General features: G+C 48.2%; 5 protein-coding genes across 5 annotated transcripts; 3 read left to right on the top strand and 2 right to left on the bottom strand.

The window, feature by feature from the left end:
• Window positions 1-212: 212 nt before the first annotated feature.
• BKA55DRAFT_584103 (uncharacterized protein) lies at window positions 213-1,055 on the top strand. Its single transcript, XM_046194270.1, has 2 exons — window positions 213-716; window positions 815-1,055. The coding sequence occupies exons 1-2, from the start codon at window positions 388-390 to the stop codon at window positions 981-983; spliced, it is 498 nt and encodes a 165-aa protein (XP_046042506.1). The 5' UTR covers window positions 213-387; the 3' UTR covers window positions 984-1,055.
• A 2,999-nt stretch (window positions 1,056-4,054) lies between these two features.
• On the bottom strand, window positions 4,055-5,455 carry BKA55DRAFT_667912 (uncharacterized protein; the record flags this gene model as incomplete). The annotated part of the gene is made up of 4 exons (XM_046197861.1): window positions 4,055-4,601; window positions 4,656-4,937; window positions 5,060-5,128; window positions 5,408-5,455. The coding sequence occupies 4 exons, from the start codon at window positions 5,453-5,455 to the stop codon at window positions 4,545-4,547; spliced, it is 456 nt and encodes a 151-aa protein (XP_046042505.1). The 3' UTR covers window positions 4,055-4,544.
• A 569-nt stretch (window positions 5,456-6,024) lies between these two features.
• BKA55DRAFT_584084 (ATP synthase delta subunit-domain-containing protein) lies at window positions 6,025-7,052 on the top strand. The gene is made up of 3 exons (XM_046194269.1): window positions 6,025-6,244; window positions 6,337-6,741; window positions 6,805-7,052. The coding sequence occupies exons 1-3, from the start codon at window positions 6,086-6,088 to the stop codon at window positions 6,916-6,918; spliced, it is 678 nt and encodes a 225-aa protein (XP_046042504.1). The 5' UTR covers window positions 6,025-6,085; the 3' UTR covers window positions 6,919-7,052.
• Window positions 7,053-8,763: 1,711 nt separating this feature from the next.
• Window positions 8,764-11,568, top strand: BKA55DRAFT_584082 (MCM2/3/5 family-domain-containing protein). Its single transcript, XM_046194268.1, has 5 exons — window positions 8,764-9,279; window positions 9,334-9,460; window positions 9,509-10,002; window positions 10,098-10,916; window positions 10,971-11,568. The coding sequence occupies exons 1-5, from the start codon at window positions 9,143-9,145 to the stop codon at window positions 11,461-11,463; spliced, it is 2,070 nt and encodes a 689-aa protein (XP_046042503.1). The 5' UTR covers window positions 8,764-9,142; the 3' UTR covers window positions 11,464-11,568.
• Window positions 11,569-14,812: 3,244 nt separating this feature from the next.
• On the bottom strand, window positions 14,813-16,220 carry BKA55DRAFT_655260 (Tubulin/FtsZ, GTPase domain-containing protein). Its single transcript, XM_046197416.1, has 5 exons — window positions 16,054-16,220; window positions 15,963-15,986; window positions 15,825-15,892; window positions 15,719-15,773; window positions 14,813-15,658 (listed from the first exon to the last, which is right to left on the bottom strand). The coding sequence occupies exons 1-5, from the start codon at window positions 16,063-16,065 to the stop codon at window positions 14,942-14,944; spliced, it is 876 nt and encodes a 291-aa protein (XP_046042502.1). The 5' UTR covers window positions 16,066-16,220; the 3' UTR covers window positions 14,813-14,941.
• Between the last annotated feature and the right edge of the window lie 392 nt (window positions 16,221-16,612).

The raw sequence follows: 16,612 nt of genomic DNA, 5'->3' as shown, positions 1-16,612 counted from the left end.
CTGCACTTGGGGACTACAATTGTGGCTAGCGAAAGCAGCAATGGGTGAAGCCCCTGAAACCTGCGACAGTGGAGTTTGGGCCAAATTGAGGGCTGACATAATCCGCACGCCTACGCGTCAGCTGTAGGCGTGTCCCTATGGGGCCCCTCCTGCTCTTGGCTGGTCCGCTGCGACCCCGCTGCTGTTGCCGAACCTACTCTTGCGTCTCAAACTAAAGGAATCACGGTCCTAAGGTACATGCAGGCAATAAAAGTTTTCTGCAACCAATCCATTTGACCATCGACTCCACAGAGAGTTTACGTCATTCTGACTCCAAAATTCATCAACCATGACAACACTTCCAAGTCGGCGACATGTAACGTGCGTCATTTACCTCGGATTACATCTATGCTTGAGCCCAGCCCCCGCAGCCCTTGGGTTCACGAACCCATATTCGACAGCTCCATTTCAGTCACAATTCTCATAAGTTTCCTCCCCACAATTGTTTCCAGCTATCCTATGTATTTATCAGCTCTTGATGTTACACCTCTAGCTATGACTGGGCTGGTTGCCTTGTCAGGGCACCAGCCGCCTTCGCCCATCCTTGCTCCTGGCCAAGATACCAGCGAGCCTCTCGAGACAGCAATTGAACCGGATAACACCCAGGCCATGAGCCCGCGGATGACGAGCGAAGAGGTCGAAGCGTTGAAGTGTGAAATGCATACTGGATTGCACCGGTTAGTGAAGACTATTGAATCTTCCTATGCACGTTAAAAGGTGCCCGAGGGCTGCCCTCGCTTGAACTGCTAACTAATATTTGTTCCTGTGGACATAGGCATGCGAAAGCTTTGCAGGACTCGCTACTCCTCATCTTTAACCGCATCGAGGCAGCTGAAAAGGGAAACGAGAAGCTAGACAGCAACAAAAAGGTGCTGCAGAAATATATCGAGGACTTGACTAGCATGCACCAGACCACGGCTTTGGACAGGCACGAGAAGTACTGAGCTTTTCTTGGGGAAGTTTTTGTCGTGCCGCAAACGTCCGGGCGAGGCTTGTCCGTTTTGGGAGGAAAGTTCACTGGTGGCTTGATGTTAGGAGTGATTGTGAGCTCTGGAATGGTCATGATGAAGCAGTATTGCGGGAGTGGAAGATAATGTGTTGTTGAAAGGTCAGTTACATACCATGCAGTACCCACCCACCGGTAACACCCACCTACCGGTAAGCAAAAAAGAAAATTACCCATACAAACTGCCGGTTTTCAAATACACGGTTCATGGCCCGGCTTGAAGTTATCTACTTGAAAAAAAGCATCATTTTACTGAGGATCATATAACGTGCATGATAAGCATGTGCACCAAACAAGTATGTGCACCAAAAATCCCCCAACCTTACAATTCTTTATTTGATCAATTGATTCACAACGAAAAAAGATATCTCGTCAGTATTCCGAGGGTAATATGCTTCTGGCACTTCGTACCCTTCAAACTGACCCAAATTTAAAGCTCCGACCTACTGCAAGACTCTACAAGGTCAACTATTATGCCTTACGTCGCCGGCACAATGGCATTCAATCTCAACGCGATTGGATCCCTAAATCACGTAAGCTATTTAATCTAGAGGAACATATCATAGTTCGGTTCATTCTCGACCTAGATTCGCGAGGATTTCCCCCGCGATTGCGTGGTGTGGAAGAAATGGGCAAGCGCTGGGCTTCCAACTTCGTCAAGCGGCACAAGGAGCTTAAGACGCGCTATTTTCGTACATATGACTACCAGAGAGCCAAATGCGAACACCCCACTGTCATTCGAAATTGGTTTAGGCTTGTCGAGAACACAATCGCAAAATATGGTATCACCTTGGGAATGGTCGTCGCAGGCTCAGAAAGACGTTCAAGACCAAATTCAGTGCAGCCGGGAAACCGGGAATGGGTTACTGTCATCCAGGCGATAAATGCGGAAGGCTGGGCGATCCCGCCGTTCATCATTGGTGCGGGTCAGTATCATCTCGCCACCTGGTACCAGAGAACAACCTCCCGGACGATTGGGCTATTGCAACATCTCCCAATGGCTGGACAGATAATGAGCTAGGCCTTGAGCGGCTGAAGCACTTTAATCGGTGTACAGCCAATCGATCTACTCGGCCCTATCGTCTTTTAATCCTCGATGGGCACGAAAATCGCCACTTTGTCGACTTTGAGAGATATTGCCAGGAAAACAAGATCACCACACTGTGTATGCCGCCCCATTCGTCTCATCTGCTTCAGCCTCTTGATATTGGGTGCTTTGGGGTGCTAAGAAGGCTTATGGTCGAGAAATCGAGCATCTGATCCGATGCTCCATAACCCACGTTTCCAAACCGAATTCTTTCCCACCTTTTACGCCGCATTTAAGGCCACTATGGCGGAAAGAAACATCAAGGCAGCTTTCAAAGGGGCTGGGCTTGTTCCATTTGACCCAGAAATGTGGTTTCGAAGCCTGATGTGCAGCTACGGACGCCAACGCCGGTTGAGGAGGAAGCCGGCCCTTCTACCCCATGGGTTCAAAGACGCCCAAGACGGTACTTGAAGCCCAATCTCAGTCTGAATACCTCGATAGACGAATTAGAAGACACCAAAGTAGCTCTCCAGTGTCAATTCTGGAAGCATTAAAGTGTCTAAGGGAACAAAGGCAATAATGCATGAGAATACCTTATTGAGAGCTCAGGTCCGTGACCTTCAACAGGCGAATGAGACACTAAGCCAGCGGCGGAGAGCAAAAAGAACCAGACTTCAAAAAGGAGGAGTGCTGACAGTAAGGAAGCAAGGGAGGTAATTGATCATATGAATGTAGATGGGCGGGTAGAGGGCGCATCGTCAACAAGTGGAGGTCAAGGAGGGTCGGCATGACCGAGGGAAAGGCGCTGTGGAGGATGTGGAAAGATAGGACATAATGCAAGAACATGTCAGATAGTTGTTGCAATGTCCGAAGAAGAGATTAGCGATTAATTTCAATTGATTTCACGGTCTGTTGTGCTTTTCTGGTGATTTCAATTGAGGAGGGTTAGAATTATTGGGGCTCATACTTGTTTGGTGCAGATGCTTATCATTCACATTAATGTTCAACAATATCACATTGCTTTTTACGTGACGTAAGTCGCTTGGTCGCACACCACCAACGTAAAATGACTCTCCATGACTTGGCCTTCTCGGACCTTAATGAATGGTTTTACCTCCAACAGACACATGTAGCCGTCTTGAAAATGCCTCGATGATCTTATACACAAGATGGAATTGTCGAGGCAAATGCTAGATGTCACGGAGAACGGCCTTTCGCAAACCGATCCGCCCAGAAGCACGACAGGCCCCAAACGACTCTTTCAGACCGGTTAAGAGGCCTGCCGTCAAAATCCGAGGTCACTCAGCCGGCCCAGCTGTTATCCAAGTCGCAGGAGACCAGGTTAGTCACATGGATACCGAGGCAAGAAGCCTTGGCTATGCTCCTTCCCGCAGCCAAGTTCGCGCTACAGTTGCTGCCCTCCTACGACAGCAAGGCCGGAAAGGCCCATCGGTGTACATTGGACTTCCAGATTCGTGAAACCCCATCCAGCTATCAAAACAAAGATAGGAAGACGCCAGAAGGCATCGAGATTTAATTCCTTCACTCCGATGGCCGTCAATTAGTACTTGGATATTCGCGAACGAGAGTATGGTTAGATCGAGCCCGAGAACACGGTTAATGTTGACGAGGGCGGTATTATGGCAGGATATGGTGAGCATTGTCTTTTATTGCCTATGAGCTTACCAGGAAATCATGTTTACAGGCTTGGACTCCTTGGTCATCGGTAGTAGTGATCCGAAGCGGAAGGCCTTTCTCAAGGGCTCTCAGTCCCGCGCTTGGACTAGCTTCATCCAAGCCGTGACTGCAGATGGCCGTCTTCTGAAGCCAGGAATTATCTTCAAAGGTAAAGAGTTTCAGAAGCAATGATTTATCGAAGAGTTTAGGAAGATAGCGGACTGGTATTATATCACATCCGACAACGGTCCCCTTTGCCTAGTACCAGTAATTTGCAGCTTATTGTTTTAGTATTCACCTCTAGTCTCCGCCTTTGTAAGTTAATAGGATAGTTGTGGCGGCGGCCACATATTAATGTTATCGTTTGCCTGCCGGCTTCGTCCTTGGTTGGCCTTCCAGTTATGGATACGTAGCCCCTAGTCATGATCCAGACGTTAAACGCGCAAGATAGGGTATCCCGTGATTCATATTTCTCTTCAAGAGGAACGAAGTCATCACGAAGGAAGGCCAACTTTTGGTCTTGAGTATCACCCATGTGAATGCAATCCCAGGTAGCGTCATCCTGTAAAGAGCCCGAGCTTTACACAAATTTCGTCTTCTTTTGAGTCTTTTTCGCAGACCTGCAGCTGGATCTTAACGCCCATCACAATTTCAATTAATTAAGCGCATCGTGTTAGGAAGTTTTTGTCATTGCGTTCAATTCAGTTGCCTCCCAATGCTCGATAATTTTATCCCGCGTTCTGAATATGCCTCAGCTATGCTAACCACCTCTTCCTTGGCAATGGCAGCACTCACTCATCTAGATCCGCTCCTCTCATCGGTCTTGCTTTCCTTGTTGGGGTTATTGAGCTTCTATACATCGTTTTAGCAGACGAAATATATATAGCTATCGGCGCAAACACTTACAACCCAGAGTCGAGCAGCCTCGGCGATAGCCTCTAACGCCACAACCTTTCTCTCCTCTATAGTCATTTTACCGACTTTACTATGTGGAGCCGGAGCCGGAGCCGGAGTGTAAACCTGAGTGGCTGCAGGACTGCGCTTTACACCAGTACTGCAACCGCGCAACTGTTGCGCTTCACGATGAGCAGCACAGCCCCAGTCATCACTGGATTCTATATTTGCATCCTGAGCCTGCCGATGTAGCTCCCGGAAGATACGCGCAGCAGAAATAGCTCTGGAGGGGGCCTAACTGATTAGCAGTTTGTTGGTGGAAAATGGATTAGGCTCCTCACAGCCCTACAGATATGGCTATTCCTGACGCGGTTCCAACAAGCACCAATATCGAGTGGATCAAAGGGTTACGTTACACTTAGAATGGTGTTCCTGCTCGTGGCAGACGCGACAGTCCGAATGGTTTGTGGAAGCTTGTTTCGAAACTTGCGGAAAAGAGATAGAGAGATTCCACGACGACAAAGAATTGATTGCAGAAGTGTATAACTTCAAGGAAGATATAGCGGAGAAAATAATTTAGTGGCAGCTTTGCGCAGAGAAAGGAATACTATTATGATGTACGTTGATAGCGGGATGACCCTATGGTTGTGAGATAGCTTTGCTAGAAGAGGCCCCAGAATGAGAGGTATCGGGCGTAATTCCAAGGGTGAGATTAAATAATGCAAGGCATTGTGTTAGACCCGCGGAGGGTAGCTCTAACGTACAATTGGGGCGATATCAGTAGATTGTGGACTAGAGAATGGTGATGCCATTGGTGAATGATTTACTGATATCTTATCTTACTTGATTGGCGGGGGGGGTGGGGGGTCCGGTCCATCGTTCGTGACAACAGACGGAAACTCTTTTCTGTCTGACACATTGACATCAATCTGATACATTCCCAGCCTCCCGGCTAGTTACGTCAAAATGTCAACGCAGCTAGGAGAGTGTATTAGTACAAAGGCACCGACCTGATGCCTCGTTATGAAGCCTTCCTCAGTAGGTCAATTCGGTTTCCTCTGCACACGCCCTTTGTTGCACACCCCCTTTTTTGAATTGTGTATCACCCACCAGCGTCTCTTAGGTAACATGATGCTTATGATTGGCCGTTGCGCCTCAATTTGGTAGCGCATCATGCACATGCAAAGGCAAGATGCGGACAAGCCTTAAGAGACAACCATGTTTGGCTATCCAGTTACATGCTTCAAGAGAAGCCTATGTTAAAAGTCGGATTGACCCCGCGTCTTAGGCAATCAATCAACACATTGCTGCTGTTCATTCACGTTCAGAGCGACACACAAGCTTCCAAAACTGCCCAACAACGAAACCACAACCAAGAAACCCAAGTTTTAAGAACGCCTGCATCGCAACATCGAACCCATCCCAATCCCTCAGCCATAGCCATGTTCTCGCGGCAAGTCTTCCGTACCATCCGTGCCGCGACTCTCCATCCTACCCCTTTCCTCCGAGTAGAGACTGCACGAAACTTCACCGGCGCCGCCAATGACAGCCGACCCCCAGTCTACCTTCATGGCCTTGATGGAACTTATGCCACCGCCCTAGTATGCCGCTGTGTCGTCCTTTCTAATGGGCCAATGCGGCTATGTTGAGTGAGGTAGAGCCGAATTATCTTATGCTGACTGTGTTAATTTAGTATACTGCCGCGGCCAAGATGTCAACCCTCGACCTCACCGCCAAAGCCATCGTCAACCTGAGCAGCGTCTTTTTGAAGGACACCAAGTTGACGAAAGTCCTGTCAACGCCGAGGCTGACCGCCGAGGACAAGTCAGCGATCGTAGCCGAGCTGAGCAAGCATACAGGTACCAACGTTGCGACTGTCAAGAATTTGCTACAGACTCTCGCTGAGAATAATCGACTGGGTCACCTTCAGGGTGTGTGCGAGAAGTTTGGTGAGCTGATGTCCGCCAAGCGGGGTGAAATAGAGATGATCATCACGAGCGCCGAACGTCTGGATAATAAAACTCTTTCGCGACTAGAGACTGCTGTTTCCAAGTCCTCATATGCCGGTCAGGGCAAGAAGCTTAAGGTCACCAACAAGGTACGTTATACTTTTCGCCAGTCGGCATTCGTTTCGGCCCTAGCTTAACGTTTATTGATACAGATCGACCCTGAGATTATTGGAGGACTTATTGTCGCGGTCGGCGACCGAACCATTGATCTCAGCGTCTGCGCCCGCATTGCCAAGATAAACAAGGTCTTGACGGACAGGCTATAAGCTTCAGCTATTAACCATGCGTTTATTTTATTTGAATGGAATTAAGTTACGTCAAGATCATCAAATTCTTACACTGTGCATTAGAACTGAAATAATAAATTCCTTTCGCATCTTGAAAAAAATATAAATTGCTCACTAAATGGTCGGGTGTCACTCAGTTGCTATACGTGATATACCATTGTTGATAGCAGAGTATGTCTAACGTGGAAGAGCGTTTCTAGGCCTATCAGAATCTTGATGGTTAGCCTGAATACATACAGAGGAGATTGCCGGCGGTTCAAACAAAGCCGACACTTATCAGCACAATGATGGTAACTGCATCCTGCGAAAAGCAAACGACGAGACGGGGCTGGTGCGATTGAAATTTAAAGCGACCCCTAAGGAATGAGAGTCGGGGAAGTGGATCGGCATATCTAGGAAGTCTAAGGACAGCAAGAAGTCCTCCAAGCGGGGATGGGAAAACGAGCTTAAGGATAAAATATAGCGAAATAATTTGAAGCTGAACATATCAACAGCGTCCAAAGCGTCGACAGAATCGGTAGAATAAGATAGAGTGAGTTAGTTATGGAGGAGGCGAGGCTAGGATTGAGCTAGAGAGACAGCATCCAAGCGTTCAGACAGAATACAAGGGCCTACTAGAGAAATGAGCCAGGTGAGGGCTCAGTTGACAGGTAGTGAAATTCCAGCTGGGGATGGCTTTGCACTGTGAAGGGAGATTTACCCCTCAGAACGATATTGGGCCATGGACTGCCGCAAAGGCCACATTGATAAGTCATTCAAAGGTCCTGGGATATCAATCCATGGAAATCGACTTAGCTTCTAAACGCAGCTGCCCAGACGAACTCATCTCATGCTCTTCCTCATAGTCCTGGTACGACGCTCGAGGTTTGCAGATTCAGTTGAGACGCGACGCGTCATGGCGCGTCATTGGTCTCGCCTCAACTTGATTTCCAGTTTCCAATGGCCAATCACAACGGCCAGACGCACTCCGAGGACTCCTATCCAATCACAGTATAGAGAGATGGGGTTGTATTGTAGTGGGGCGTGGGGCGTCGAGCCACAATAACCAACCAATTGTTGACCTAAAACTCTGGTCTGCAGTGAGCAAGAACTCGTCGATTTGCAATGCCCATCTCCAGTCTCTCAAACTTTTAGACTGGCCTCCCATTTTCCGTACGGGTTTGGTACCACCAGAGATCCAGACTTCGACCCCCATGTATTCCGGAAATTTGAGGACCTTAGCCGGCAAACCAGTCGCTCATTAGTGCCCTCTCTTGGTCACCTCTTTAGACCGCGTATTTAATGGGCCCTTGCCAGGCGTCACTGAGTTGCCACCCAGGCGAGGCGGTTGCGCCTTAGGCTTAGAGCCGGTTAATGCTAGATGCAATCCAGAAGCTGCACCTTGATACAGCATTACATTAAAAACGAGGCACACACACTCGTTGGTCGAACCAACGACAGTTGTTTTCCGATGCCCTTTGGTGCGGTTAAAAATGCAGTAAAGCTCAGGCTGTCTTGGATCTCTCGTTTAGAATACCGTGGCTTTACAATGATCCTAGGCAGCATATGAAGCTCAAAAGATGGTCAAAGCCCTACTCTGTAAAACACAGCTAAAATCGGGCCCCGCCGATGTCCCTCAATTTGTGCCCCAACCGAGCAAGCAAGGTTGGCTCGCTGGCCCCCATGAGCCTATGGGTATTTCCTTGGCGCTGACATGGGATGATAAGTCGAGCTCTATCACTGCCCTATTCCTTCAGCACAGCAACCACTATCCCTTTGACCGGCATAGCCCTTTTCCCAAGTCACGCTTAGGGGCTCAAATGGATAAGTGCTTATCAATTTACTAATACATCTAAATTATGTCACAAATTCACAATAGTCACTATACCTAGTGAACTCTATACCTAAGCTGAATGCAGCTAAGATACAGATAAGGGACTGGCCTTATAGTGCCTTATTAACTTAGAACTTTGTAACTATTCTGTACGTGGGGTTGAGTGCAGCTAGCTACATTGGATAAGGGCTATGCGGGTCAAAGGGATAACCACGCGTTGCGTCTTTCTCTCAAGGGTCGCGTACATACATTATTGCATCCACTTAGTTACCCTACCAACGCGGAGCAAGCCCCTCCATATTTCACAAATAAGATCTCTCGAGTCCCTGTCAACTTTTGTGCTCGCAGACGAGCCAAGGTGATATCAGAGTATTAACAAATCACATCACAATGGACCGCGGATCGATCTACTCTGCGCACGTCTACGAGCCGAGTTTCGGTGAGAATAGAGATACTCGCCTACAGCTTCAAACGCAGCTCGAAACCTTCATCCTTGACTTTCGGCTTGACAACAACTTTGTCTACAGGTTTGCGCCGATTGCCCACGGGTTACATGACTTGATATACTGACGCTTCGGCAGAGATCAACTACGAGAGAACGCACTGCTAAAGAGGTACTACTGCGATGTCAACATCAATGACTTGATCGGCTTTAACGAGGAGTTGGCGCATCAGTTGACATCTGAGCCAGCCGAGGTCATCCCTTTGGTAAGGACTATGCAACAGCTTAATTCTCCAACTTCTGACATCCCATAGTTCGAATATGCTTTGATGAAGTGCACCCACCGCATTGTCTTCCCTCACGAGCCCAAAGTCGAGATCCCCAAGCACCAGCTCCTTCTTCATTCCAACGCAGACGATGTGTCCATCCGCAATCTCGATTCGATGGCTATTGCTCGATTGGTCCGGGTACCAGGTATCGTCATCGGTGCCTCCGTTATGTCCTCAAAAGTAACAGAACTTCATATACAATGTCGAAATTGCGGACACACACAAGCCATTCCTATCTTGGGTGGATTCACTGGTGTCTCTCTGCCCCGACAATGCGCTCGTAGCAGAATTCCCAACGATCCCACGCCAAAGTGCCCCTTGGATCCGTACTTTGTCGTACACGAGAAGTCACACTTCGTCGACCAGCAGATCATCAAGCTTCAGGAAGCGCCTGATCAAGTCCCTGTTGGAGAACTGCCCAGACATGTTCTCATCTCAGCCGACAGATACCTAACAAACCGGGTCGTTCCGGGATCGAGGTGCACTGTCATGGGCATCTTCTCCATCTACCAAAATAAGGCCTCCAAAACTCATCCAACGGTGGCGCAGTGGCTATCCGCACCCCTTATCTAAGGGCAGTTGGAATCCGGTCAGACATTGATCAAGCAGCCAAGGGCAACGCCACTTTCTCAGAGGAGGAAGAGCAAGAATTCTTGGAGCTGAGCAGACGGCCAGACATTTACAATGTCATGGCTACTTGTATCGCTCCTTCAATTTACGGACACCAGGACATCAAGAAGTCAATTCTCTGCCTCCTGTTAGGTGGCTCAAAAAAAAACCTCCCTGATGGCATGAAACTTAGAGGCGATATCAACGTACTACTTCTCGGTGATCCTGGTACGGCCAAGTCTCAACTTCTAAAGTTTGTCGAGAAGGTAGCACCCATCTCTATCTACACCTCCGGAAAAGGTTCATCTGCCGCTGGTTTGACAGCGTCCGTCCAGCGTGATCAGTCTACCCGCGAGTTCTATCTTGAAGGTGGTGCTATGGTTCTGGCCGATGGTGGAGTAGTGTGTATTGATGAGTTTGATAAAATGCGAGCTGAAGACCGAGTCGCTATCCACGAGGCCATGGAACAGCAAACCATTTCCATCGCCAAGGCCGGTATCACCACCATTCTCAACGCACGAACATCAGTCCTGGCTGCTGCCAATCCAATCTTTGGTCGATACGATGACATGAAAACTCCTGGAGAGAATATCGATTTCCAAACCACCATCCTGTCGCGTTTCGACATGATTTTCATTGTCAAGGATGATCATAGCCGCGAGAAGGACGAGAAGATGGCCAAGCACGTTCTTGGTATCCAGATGAATGGTCGGGGAGCCGACGAAATGGTCGAGTCTGAGATCCCTATCGACAAGATGCGAAGATATATAACCTACTGTAAGACGTAAGTTGCTCAGTTCCTTTTGGCTCTTCCGCCATGTATACTAACCTCTCAAAGTCGCTGCGCTCCTCGACTCAGTCCCGAAGCAGCTGAGAAGCTCTCCTCTCACTTTGTCTCTATCCGTCGCCAAATCCACGACTCCGAAATAGAAGCCAACACCCGCTCCTCTATTCCCATCACAATCCGTCAGCTGGAAGCTATCGTGCGTATCACCGAGTCTCTTGCCAAACTCACCCTCTCTCCCGTCGCCACCGAGGCGCACGTTGATGAGGCTATCCGGCTATTCCTATGCTCTACCATGGACGCGGCCAACCAGGGCAGCAACCAGGGTAGCCGTGAGTTGAATGATGAGGTGAACCGTCTCGAGAATGAGCTCAAGCGCCGTCTACCTATAGGATGGAGCACAAGCCTGTCCACACTACGGAGAGAGATGGTAGAGGGTAGGGGTTACAGTGAGCAGCCGTTGAATCGAGCACTGATGATTCTCCAGCGAAGAGACATAGTCATGTTCAGAAATCAGGGAGCACAGGTCTATCGAAATGGAGCTTAATCAGGGAATTATTATGATGTAATAATGTAAAGGGATTGGTTGGTCATTCTAAGTAGCCGTCTTGATGATGGATGGGTTAATGAGTAACGAGAACGAAATCATCACGACCGCTGTATGCAAAGAAAACTATTCAAGTTCTAAGAATTTATAGCTTATATTGTATTTTCATATGCTACTAAAATCATATCCCTCTTTTTCATAGGTAGGTATGTCGTATACATTGCCGCATCCAGGATAGACAAGTGCCTCTAGAACATGTTTTAAGACAGGAATCATGTGTATAAGAAGAATATTATCGTACCGGATATCACGATCTTGTCAATTGAACACGGGGCTGTTGGTGAGGGTGCCCAGGCTCAAATTTATCACTGCCGGCCATTATTGGTAGATGCAATAGTGATGGGCGAATTCAAGTACATACTGTTAGTCGACGGCAAACTGTCACATACACCCCAAGGGATAGAGAATAGAGCCTAACCCATGTCGAACCCACGGTGCCTGTCTCGCCTTGCAGGAGGTAGCAATATATATATCTGCATTTTGTATGACAGCGTAGCTGGTCGCTATTGGACATCCAGTAATTCCTGATACTACATCGAAGCAAACATCCTAAAAGACATTTCGAAGAGCATCTGTGGCTCAACGGCTAGACCAAGGTATATAATTACCCAGCATTAAAATAATGGTTTCGTCAAAGGCAAATGGTAATCGATCATAGTCTTATCTCACGAGCGAGATTGTTGGACGGAAGAGCAAACATCCATCTAAAGCCTACATCAGATGAATTGATAGAAGACAAGAGGTAGTTTTAGGCTCCCCAGTGGTTCCGTAAGTTCGAACGCCAGCTAACAAGGTGTCAGAACTGGTGGACTACACAGTCACGTACAGGTTCAGAGGCTCTTCTGCTCTTTCTGTGTTTTACTTAAAAGCGCCATTGTTAGCCATCTACTTGTTTGGAGAAAAGGTAAGGTCTAGTATGGGCTATTTGAAATGCGGGCACAAATTGAGCAGTAGACGGCACAGTATGGTCTTGTGAAAACGAGGATGAGAAGCAGGCAATGTACGTAAGCATCAGTGACTAGTGTGCCCTTTCGGTTGAATAAGCCGCCGGGCTTAATGGATTGTATCGTATCGTATCTTAAAAGTTAAACTATCAGGCGCTCTTAGCACATGTACTGTTTAGAGCTTTCAATTTCGAGTACTCATACCAGAGATGTCTAACAACCGCGCAATAGTTTTTACGCGCCCAAATGGACCAACAATATACAAACACTGTATTCAGCACCTTGAATGCGGAATTTATCTAAGCGCCGTCTTGCACTTCTTCCCCTGTTGGCCTTGTTCATTGAGGCTCAAACGGGACGAGCGAGCCCATCGGAAGGCCGTGCAACAGGATGCACACTTATGCGTGGTTTGTAAATGAATAACGAGCGAATCTAGTGTCAGATGACTTCGGTAACATTTTGTTTCGGCCCCCACAGAACAGCGACCTTGCCTCTGACGGGCTGAACCGCTCAAACAAGTGGGCTACAGGGAGATTACTTATCCAAAACTCGGTGTAGACGCTGGTGATATGTTGAAAGATGCAGATTTAGATTAGTTCTTGGTTGGACGATAAGTATATTCGATATCACGAGGGTGTTAATTGGGTGTCAAGACTCAGCGATTGCCTTTGCTTCCAGCTTCACCGATTCGAGATTCACAGATAATTGGCCAGTCAGAGATGTTAACTTGCCACAAGGTGGTGGCTGGGTCTACTGATATTCAGAGCCAGCTCAGAGCCAATATAACTCATAATTCACCGCTCTATGAGATGTTGAAGACTGTCTCGTTTTTAGATGTAGAGTACTTGTTGATCCTGATGAAGGGAAGACGTCCGCAGGATGGCCTCGGCGGGATTGAGCACCGTGGTGGAGGAATGAGGTGGATTAACAATTAAGATCGTGACCAGTGATGACTATTGTGCCTGTACCGTTGGGTATCCAGTCTCGACTCGCTGTGCGACTCTGCCCAAGCCTGCAAAGAACTTTGGTGTTGGGGGAGGCTTGTCAAGGATGATCATGCTCAATAAGTGAGCTACAAGAGTCTCGATGATAGACATGGAAGTCTAGACCGCAAAGGGCCTGCCTTTGAAGCCGTTTATGTTCAGGGGTTGTAGACTCCTAGGCGAGACCTCCAGAGATCCAGTATAAGCATATCCCCGGCATTCTTGTGCAATAGAAATCACATCTCTGCTCTCAGTCAAATAGGCCAATGTCCAGTAGGTCTCTAGTCGTATAATATCATCTCCTTTCTCATACGCGCCTCTCCGACTTTCGCATATGTCTGAATAAAGTTGGCTTAATTGTCCGGTGTAGAATCAATCAAACTAGCCAGGTTTTAGAGTTCCTTCCGATACGCACCTTTGATGATATTAAAAATTCCATTATCTAATAGCTGCAAATAATGAGAACAATGTGCTGGTAGGTAACAGCAGTAGACATTGTTCGGAAGGCACGTAACTATCCATTCATCCTGGATGCTCGTCAGCGGTCTTATAGCGGGAGGATTTACGGTGAAAACCGCAAAAGTCTGACCTGTGCATGGCTTTCCTGACCGTCAAGGATGATGAGTCTTTTATCTGACGTATCACGAGGCTCTGTTTGAGGTTGTTAGACGTCTTTCAACCACTCGAGAGCTATGTGGGATCTTTAATTCGTAATAGCGCGAACTATATAGACCGCCTAGCGACCACCAAGCCCTGTTGGGTATATAATGATTGTCCTTCAGTAGTCGCTGCTTCTACAGGGCGTCATGACCTTATGTGAGCCCACTCTGACAAGCCATGTGCTATCCGACCACAAGGTTGCGATAGACTAAGCGTCGACCTTAGCGGGGACTTCCTCCTCGTCATACTCCTCCACGCTATAGACGTCGTCGTCGATGGCTGCGTCCTGATACTGCTGGTACTCCGATACCAGGTCATTCATATTGGACTCAGCCTCCGTAAACTCCATCTCGTCCATGCCTTCTCCGGTATACCAGTGCAAGAAGGCCTTGCGGCGGAACATAGCGGTGAACTGCTCGCCAACGCGCTTAAAGATCTCTTGGATGGCGGTCGAGTTACCGACAAAAGTGGACGACATCTTCAACCCCTGCGGCGGGACAGAGCATAGACTCGTCTGCACGTTATTGGGAATCCATTCAACAAAGTAAGCCGAGTTCTTCTGCTGAATCTTGTGCATCTGGTCCTCCACCTCCTTCGCAGACACCTTTCCGCGAAAGATAGCAGAGCAGGTCAGGTAGCGGCCGTTTCGAAAATCAGAGCCTGTCATCATGTTCCTGGGGTCAAACAGCTGCTGGGTAAGCTCGGGGATAGAGACAGCACTGAATGAGTGCGAGCCACGGCTAGTGAGGGGCGCAAAGCCAACCATGAAGAAGTGTAGGCGGGGGAACGGAACCTAGACGAGGAGGAATGCTTAGCCACAACATTCTTCGATTACAGTGATATGTGCCTAGATGAAACGAGTCTTCCTACCAAATTAACGGCCATCTTGCGAAGGTCAGAGTTTAGCTGTCCGGGAAAGCGCAGCGAAGTTGACACGCCAGACATGACGGTTGATACGAGGTGGTTAAGGTCGCCATAGGAAGGATTCGACAGCTTCAGGGTACCTTTGCAGATATCATACAGAGCCTCGTTATCGATACAGAAAGTCGCATCTGAGTTTTCAACCAGCTGGTGGACCGACAGCGTGGCATTATACGGCTCCACGACGGTATCAGAAACCTTAGGAGACGGTACTACACTGAAGGTAGCCATCATACGGTCCGGAAACTCTAAATAGGCGGTTAGAACCGTGAGAGACAGTGCATCGAAATGTGTATCAGTGGTATCAATCTCACCCTCACGAATCTTGGAAATCAGCAGCGTGCCCATGCCGGAGCCCGTACCGCCACCGAGCGAGTGGGTGATTTGGAAACCTTGGAGGGAGTCGCAGCCTTCGGCCTCACGACGGACCACGTCCAGTACCTGATCAACTAACTCGGCGCCCTCGGTGTAGTGACCCTTAGCCCAGTTATTTCCGGCGCTTGAGTGTCCAAAGACAAAGTTGTCGGGACGAAAGAGCTGGCTAAGCGGGCCGGAGCGCACCGCATCCATTGTGCCAGGTTCTAGGTCAACGAGCACGGCACGTGGCACGTACTTGTTGCTGGATGTCTATGCGAACTCGATCAGAGGCCGAGGATAGTTTGGAATGGGTCACGCAATATCGCCCACCTCGTTGAAATAGACGTTCATGCGCGCAAGCTGTAGTTCGGAGGTCCCATTATACCTAGATTGATGCGTGAGAAGGATGAAGTGGCGTTTCGAATGGGTTGCCTACATGCCACTGCTATCCAAACCATGCTCGCCCGAAATGGTCTGCCAGAAGGCAGAGCCGATTTGGTTGCCCTATTGAGGTTACTATGCTGCATTAGGAAGAAATGAGAAAGAAATGTAACGAGAAGGGCGTGATACTCACACATTGGCCAGCTTGGAGATGCACCTATAGCGAAAAGGGAGTTCAAGGTTAGTTTGTGGAGCTTCCAAGGCAGGATTAGAAGCGGACTTACAATTTCACGCATAGTGAGCTCAATTCAGCAGTGGTGGTGGTTTTAAGCGCCGATGAGATAAATCTGTTCGTCGTGAGAGAACAAAAGACAACGTTGAAATGTTGAGAAGGCGGGGTTAGTGAAAGGCATGACGACTGGTCCGTAACAAATAAGTCGATAGCCATGACAGTATCCAATGAGATCATATACCGCCTTACGGGCTAACCCGTAGGCAGAGGGGTAACACGCCCCCGCTGTTGGATTGCAATGCTCAAAAATCCTCCATAAGCATATGTTGTTTATGAGCATACTGCCTTGAAATGCTAATGACGCCATAGAATGACGGCAAATTAATTAAGTGACTGTTCCAAAACTGTTGAGGAGGTGCAACCTCGTACCTCGAGTCCTGGCTTTAGATTATCACTACTTGATGTTTTTCTCGTACTCAGTCTAGTACCCATTCATACTTCTGGATCAGTCTTTAAGTAAGTAAATCATTTTTTGCTATAGAATAAATTGAACTGCCATTAGCGAGCATTCTTATAACAAATAGTACTGAACGTCTATTCTTCCCTATCTA

Source organism: Fusarium redolens (assembly GCF_020744475.1).
Source record: "Fusarium redolens strain MPI-CAGE-AT-0023 chromosome Unknown BKA55scaffold_25, whole genome shotgun sequence".
Classification (NCBI taxonomy): domain Eukaryota; kingdom Fungi; phylum Ascomycota; class Sordariomycetes; order Hypocreales; family Nectriaceae; genus Fusarium; species Fusarium redolens.
This window is presented reverse-complemented; position numbering and strand designations above follow the sequence as displayed.

Bases quoted from the DNA above. Each gene is read 5' to 3' on its own strand.
- BKA55DRAFT_584103 (XM_046194270.1), top strand. From the start codon at position 388: ATGCTTGAGCCCAGCCCCCGCAGCCCTTGGGTTCACGAACCCATATTC. The intron at 717-814 runs GTTAGTGAAGAC...CTGTGGACATAG, and splicing joins ATGCATACTGGATTGCACCG to GCATGCGAAAGCTTTGCAGG.
- BKA55DRAFT_584084 (XM_046194269.1), top strand. From the start codon at position 6,086: ATGTTCTCGCGGCAAGTCTTCCGTACCATCCGTGCCGCGACTCTCCAT. The intron at 6,245-6,336 runs GTATGCCGCTGT...GTGTTAATTTAG, and splicing joins GAACTTATGCCACCGCCCTA to TATACTGCCGCGGCCAAGAT. The intron at 6,742-6,804 runs GTACGTTATACT...TTATTGATACAG, and splicing joins AGCTTAAGGTCACCAACAAG to ATCGACCCTGAGATTATTGG.
- BKA55DRAFT_584082 (XM_046194268.1), top strand. From the start codon at position 9,143: ATGGACCGCGGATCGATCTACTCTGCGCACGTCTACGAGCCGAGTTTC. The intron at 9,280-9,333 runs GTTTGCGCCGAT...ACGCTTCGGCAG, and splicing joins GACAACAACTTTGTCTACAG to AGATCAACTACGAGAGAACG. The intron at 9,461-9,508 runs GTAAGGACTATG...GACATCCCATAG, and splicing joins CAGCCGAGGTCATCCCTTTG to TTCGAATATGCTTTGATGAA.
- BKA55DRAFT_655260 (XM_046197416.1), bottom strand. The intron at 15,893-15,962 runs GTGAGTATCACG...TAACCTCAATAG, and splicing joins ATCTCCAAGCTGGCCAATGT to GGCAACCAAATCGGCTCTGC. The intron at 15,774-15,824 runs GTAGGCAACCCA...GCATCAATCTAG, and splicing joins GGTTTGGATAGCAGTGGCAT to GTATAATGGGACCTCCGAAC.